General features: G+C 45.5%; 1 protein-coding gene across 1 annotated transcript in view; it reads left to right on the forward strand.

Annotated features, from left to right (window-relative positions):
• The window catches only part of LOC103360094 (UAP56-interacting factor), a 7,510-nt gene extending 1,088 nt beyond the window's left edge, over positions 1-6,422 (forward strand). Inside the window, exons 4-9 of the mRNA XM_008285786.1 lie at positions 2,074-2,222; positions 3,402-3,474; positions 3,615-3,670; positions 3,884-3,958; positions 4,095-4,221; positions 5,502-6,422. Of these exons, the coding sequence (XP_008284008.1) occupies positions 2,074-2,222; positions 3,402-3,474; positions 3,615-3,670; positions 3,884-3,958; positions 4,095-4,221; positions 5,502-5,603 (582 nt within the window). The 3' untranslated portion in view covers positions 5,604-6,422. The remainder of the gene's footprint in view (positions 1-2,073; positions 2,223-3,401; positions 3,475-3,614; positions 3,671-3,883; positions 3,959-4,094; positions 4,222-5,501) is intronic.
• Positions 6,423-6,428: the final 6 nt, after the last annotated feature.

The raw sequence follows: 6,428 nt of genomic DNA on the forward strand, positions 1-6,428 counted from the left end.
AACCTTGAGCCACAGGGGTGACAAGTTTTAGGAGGACAAAAATGTTGTATTTCCTGCATTTCTGGCCACCGGTCAGTGGTTTGTTTTCACCACAGTCGGGGACTGAGTAACCCATATGACCACAGTCTTTCATTGGTATTTGTTGCTGTTTTTTCTTACGTTGAGATGGTGTGTGAGAAGGTGTAAGGTGGCAGAATTTGCTATCTTGGCAAATGTACAACTCTTGATATGTACAGATGCTACTGTTTGAAGTAAACTAAAAGTTTAGTGCAGATTGTGATGACAGGAATAAGTTCATTAACCACTTTATGTACTTCAGGTAGGTGGACGAAGGAGCAGAGAGCAATGTTAACAGGTGTGTCATACACATATTCCAGGTTATGGATCGTGTCATAGACGGATTTAGATGTTCGGTGGAGTAATGTCCCGTGGGTGGAAACTGTTTTTGTGTCTGGTTATTTTGGAGACCAGGCTTTAAACTTATCATCTTCAAGCTGTTCGGTGTCCTTTGAGCTTTGAGCCAACAGGCCAGACATCATGTGATGATCGATCACGGTGTGAATCTCTCTACAAATTTAGATCAACTCGTGCGATCACATGATAAGTTGTGCTTAAGATGTTCTGCACTGGTGCCTCTGAGCTTGGCAGTTTAAACCTGCTGCAGGTTCTAGTTTAAATGGTTCTCCAGCTCCTAGCCTTCTGGAGAGCAGAACAACGACTGCCATCGCCAGCTGCTTTCCAGAATAAGGGGGCTTCAGAGACTCACTGGAGAAGCAGCTGAGGACCGCCTCCACCTGAGCAGCCGGCACGTAGGCAAACATGAGACAGGACAGGTCGGTGGTAGCTGCTTAGCGGTGACTAGACTTTCAGAATAAAATACCTACTTGTGGCACATTTAATGACACGATCAGTATAATTAGATTAAATTGATGTAGGATTGTTAAATTGCCTCCTTTGCTGAAAACAGTTAAATTTTTTTTCAAAGGATGGAGCACCTCGTCAACATTTGTCTCTTCATGTACATTCATCAAGTTGAGATGTTTAGACTCACGTAGGATTTAAGATGTGCTGACTGTCGAGACACTCTCTGTTGAACATGTTTCTTAACAGGAAAAGCAGAGGCGCCGACTCTTAGGCTCACTCCTTAGACAGACAGACAGTAACTGTCTTCTACTGAAAAGCCGGCTATAAAACACATCATTTATTAGTTAAAAACAGAAAGTAACTTAAACAACCTAAAGCACGAAGAACAAAGAAATTCAGAATAAGACAAAATACAGCACCGCAAGTTAAACATTGAAATTTAAATGACTGTAAAACTTAATCCACGCGCTGCCTCGTGCCTGCAACACCTCACAAATAAGGACAAAAAAAATGGTTTTCAAAAACTTTTCCATGAGTATTTGTTGCCATGGTAACCAGAGCCAGCCTTGCAGTCTTCAAGCAGGACCTGAATCCACCTGACCTTCATCACACCCAGAGATTTCTCCTCCTCATCCCGTTGCCTGGCAACAGACATCAGCAGTCTGGTATCCAGGAAGAGCAAACTCGCTTCGTTAGCCGCCTCTCCCGCCGTCTGCTCCAGAAACTTTTCTCTCTCGGATTCCTTCATCCAGGAGCTGTTTGCGTTTTGATATTTAAGGCTAGACGAGCCAAACAAACACCTGGGGTCTGGACGTTGAGCTCTCACAAACCGCCACGCCACCGTTAGTGGCTGTTGTCTTTTTATCTGTTGGTGAAGCCGTCGTTTGTGCTGACGTGCAGTTTTTACTCGTCTTGTTTTCCATCGAAGTTGTGTTTAACGCTGTACTGTTTTAAGTTTTGTTTTGTCTCCCAAGTGTCCAACTGTGTCACACTTACTGGAGGTCATTTTTATTTAGCAGCAAATACCTCAAAAGCAAAAAGGCAGTTTCATGTTCTGATTAATCTTTCACCCTTAATGTATGTTTTGCATCCATTGCATAAGTCACCATTAACTATCTTCTCTTGCTGTTTATTTGTAGAAGCAGTCCAGCCTCTACAAACATTTGGGTAAATCTTCTGTATACTAAAGATCATCCTCTCCGTCTCCAGAAAACAAGACAGAAAACAAGACCCTTCATTCAGCGCCCCGAAGCCCAGTACAGGAAGCCGGAGGTACAGAGGCGGCTGTACCGGCAGCCCGATCCACAGAGAGGCCCGAACGCGACGCCGGTCAGGAGACCTTTTCAGCTGCGACGACGGTGAGAGCACCGAGTCATGCTCATGTGCGGATGGGTTGCTGTTTTTATTACAAACAAGACTCACGTTTAATCTGAAAGTCAAATCACGAGAGAGGACGCTATTTATCGGAGCCAGAAACTGTGAAGAATCGTCAGAGAGGAGGTAGTTTAAACAGGCATAGTGGAAGGAAGATCTAAATGTAGTACTTCATTGAGGTAACTGTACCCCACAGTAGACTATATATATATATGTCAGATGGAAAACCAATGTGGGGGTGAGTCAAGCCTGCATTCCTTCTAACAGCCAGCAGGGGGCGAGTCCTGTGGTTGAAGTCAGATCTATGATAAAAAGATCCTACTTTTCACCTGATTTGTTACCTCAATGAGCACTTTCCTAATGAGCTCATGGTCTCATTCACTAGTTTCAAGTCTCCTTTAATAGAGAACAGATAGGTGGGCCAACCTTGTGGTTGACAAGTCGCCACCATGTCCTCGAGTCCTCAGCCTGATCCACCCCTTTGTTCGTCATGTCTAGTTTTCTAAAAATCAAGCTTCCAAATGATGCTCCACAAACCAATGGTTGATGGCCACGTCCATCTTCTACATACAGTCGTGACTCAATCATCGACCCTTAACAATCATGAACCTTGCTATCCGACAGGTTTTTAGGAAAAACGTACGGAACCCATGAAAAACAGCCTTAACATACTGACAGCCTTGGATTCTGACTCCAACATGACATTCTATGTCACCAATCAGGATAACAGCGTATTATCTGACTGAACAATCCCACAGATTGGCTACGTTCACACTGCAGGACTTGATGCTCAATGAGGATTTCTTTGTGACTTCCTTCACATTTCCAGTCAAATGCGACTTGTATGTGATCTGCTGTGTGAAGTTCATACGACCCAAAAGTGTCCCGCATGCGCAGAAGAGGACACGACGACGTCACACGCAGCGAGCGTGCTCAGTGTTTACGGAAGTAAACATGGATGGTAACGGTGGAGCGTATCTGCCACTCCCTCGACCTCCGTCTTGACAATCCGACAGCCTTGTTAGCCAACATAAAAGAGAGTTTTACATTTAGTGTTGGATTATTGAGTCACAACTGTACAGTCTTTGTGCAGCACACTTTGATCGCTCTTCGCTATTCACACAGCTGTATTAAAGCGCTTTCTATGTGTTCCATCCACACAGACCACTGCCGCCTGTCCAGCAGACTCAGAGGGAAGCCCGCCAGGCCACTTTTCTCTTTCGCAGAGGACTCAAGGTATTTAATGCATTTCACTGAGTGCAGTTAAAAGCACTGCATATGTAGATCAAAGGTATTCAGAGTGGTTTATGTGGACATTTTAAGACTTGTCATGCAGCTGTCAATGCATCGCTGTTTGTTCTTCATGTTCTTGGCAGGTACAAGCCCACGTGCAGAAGCCGAATCCCCGCAGCCCTCCTGTCAAAACACGGCAGTAAGTTTTCTTCTCACAGTCTATTTCGGTTCCAGTCGTTCGACTCCCTGATTGTCTGTGTTGCACTATTGTTGTGTCCATATGTGAGGAAGAGGAACTCGCACTGAGGATATGAATCACTCGGAGGGGAAAAAGGACCATTGTTTTCTGCCGCTTTAGGGCCAGTGTCTGCAGTTTGTGTGCTAAGAGACACCTTTTCCGTTTGTCCACCAGGTGGCACACATCGACAAGCAGCAATGGCATCTTGACCGTCTCTATTGACAACCCTACAGCCAGGACTCAGCCAGAGTAAGTGCACGAAGCCTGAAGAATACTTTACAGGAAAGACTAGTTTGAGACATGTCTGTGAAGTATAATACATGTCTAAGAAGTGTGGTCTTTACAACCACCATCACCTTCCTAACACCCTTCAACTTGTTCATAGGCCTCCCACTGCCTGGACTTTGCATCCTCCAGCTGCCAGCTCGGCTCCCGTCAAGGTGGAAACGGTGGAGAAGAAAATACCAAAAGGAGTGCCTCTGCAGTTCGACATCAACAGCGTTGGGAAACCGGTCGGTGTGCTGCTTCAAGTCACTGTTTGGTTGAACACATAGAGGGGATGCAAATTTGAAACCATTTCCTGAAGAGCAGATGAAGCTAATGTTACCTGAATTTTAAATTAAATAGAACAACCCCCCACAATGTTTTCATGTGAGATTGTGGTTCAGTGATCGGCTCGACCCAATCCAAACGAGCTGCAGTCATTCACAGTACGTAACCTGCAGCCTTATTAATCTCTCTTCACAGGACTTTGAAATCAAAATAATCCTCAGACTCGATCTACATGATGGAGTGACTCGTTAAGTTACCGCGAGTCCAGCTGCTGCAAACAGCTGCTCAGTGGAGGCAGACGTCCACAATTGCTGTCACTTTATCAGTCAAGGAAGTCTGTCGGTATCTAACGTCACCTCTAGAATGTTTTTATAGTCAGAGCACGCTGTCAGTGATGCACGTCATCGCTTTAGTTTGAATGTAATCAGAGTCCTTCTGCTCCTGAACTTTAGACACTCAGCTCTCTGCCTGTGCTACAGTTTGAATCGTAGCTTAGCATTAAGCTAGCTAAACTAGACATTCAACACAGGTCCCAGAGTTAGCAGTCAGACAGCAGCGAGGTGCTTCATGCGACCCTTACAGGCGGTCAGCAAACACACCTGTAGCTCCGTCTTATTGAACAGTCAGAGGCTCCACTTGGTACAAACCAGAACCGACATTTACTGACACGTCCTTCGTCTTCTTCCTGATTGGTTGAAGATTCTCAGTCATCCAGGTCATGGATATTCTGGTAGTTTAATCGTAGCAGCTGGACTTGCTTGAGTTCCTTGAAGATGTTCCACCTCTCATCCAAGAGGCTTCATCAGGTCTGACTGACTAGTTGGGAGTTCCAGATATTCTTTAGGAGCCATGAACACTTGAGTTTCACTTGGGGGTCCCCCTGCCACAATGGGGTTCGTTAAGGTCTTTAGTGGGTGTGGATGTGGGTTCAGAGTTCTTTAAACTGAATTGTAAACAGGTGAGAGGTGATGCCTCAGACCGCTGTTGAGGGTGGAGGTCTAACGAACCCAATTGTGACAGGAGGAGCACAAACGACTCACATAATGAGGGGGAGGAGCAACAACCCCCCAATTAAAACCGAAACGCAGGGTCAAGGAACTCAAGCAAGTCCAGCTGCTACGATCAATCTACGAGAATATCCTCATTGGTTTAATGTTTAACAATAATTAATCATTAAAACTCGGACGCATTTTAATGACGTGATTTTAATTCCTGTGTTGACTTGCTTTTCTTTCCACAGCAAACCTCGATGACCCTGAACGAGCGGTTCCGCATCCTGAAGGACCGACGCACCGCCACAGCGCAGAGCAGCAAAGGCAGCAGGTTCGTCACCGTGGGTTAGCAGAGAGACGAGAGAGGAAAAGAGAAAAGAGTTGACGCTGCTCGGAAGCTCCCCCGTCCTGCTCAGACCCACACAGTGACCCCACCTCCCCGATGGACTGGACGGTGCTGACCCACTGACTGACTTTACTAACAGGAGGGAGGCCGGCCACGGGACACACGAGTACAACGTGCACAATCGGTCAGCCGCGAGAAGTCCAGCACACAAGTGTCAATGGAAAACTTTCTGTCTAAAATAAGTTCCCGTTCATTGTCCATATCATTGCACTCAGCTGTTTGTATCGTGGATGTTCTAAACGGGGAAACCAAGAGCTTCTTTCCCATTTGAACTTAAAACACTATTAAATTTCTTTTCACAGAGGGCCGCTGTGTATCTGCAAGGATGACACGTTCTGAAACCGTTTTTTTGACATTTTTTGAGAGTTGTTTTTTTTTTTGTAATATTACTCCAAATAAATGGGTTTGTCTTTGAAGGTTTGTTATAGTCGTGTAGCCTCGGATTGAACACGCTTCGAGTCTGGATCCTGTAATCAAACAGCGCCACCTGTCTGCGAACCAGACGCCTCCCTGTTCGTCCACAGCGATCGGGCGGTTTTTATGTGATATCTGGAAAGTTTACTCCTCTGCATCTGTGTACCGTGCAGGTGTCGGGTTTCTGAACGGAGGAACGAGGACGCGCTGACATTTAATCCTTTGTAATCGGAGTTTGCACATATCGTAGGTGGTTTACCCACGAAAAGGGTTCAAATGTCTGCAGAGCTCGAGAATATTTTGCATCGTCTTTGTATAATAAACTGGTTTCTGGAACTTTCTAACAAAAGAAACT

The sequence above is a fragment of the Stegastes partitus genome, unplaced genomic scaffold (genome assembly GCF_000690725.1).
Source record: "Stegastes partitus isolate 25-593 unplaced genomic scaffold, Stegastes_partitus-1.0.2 Scaffold0, whole genome shotgun sequence".
NCBI lineage: Eukaryota > Metazoa > Chordata > Actinopteri > Pomacentridae > Stegastes > Stegastes partitus.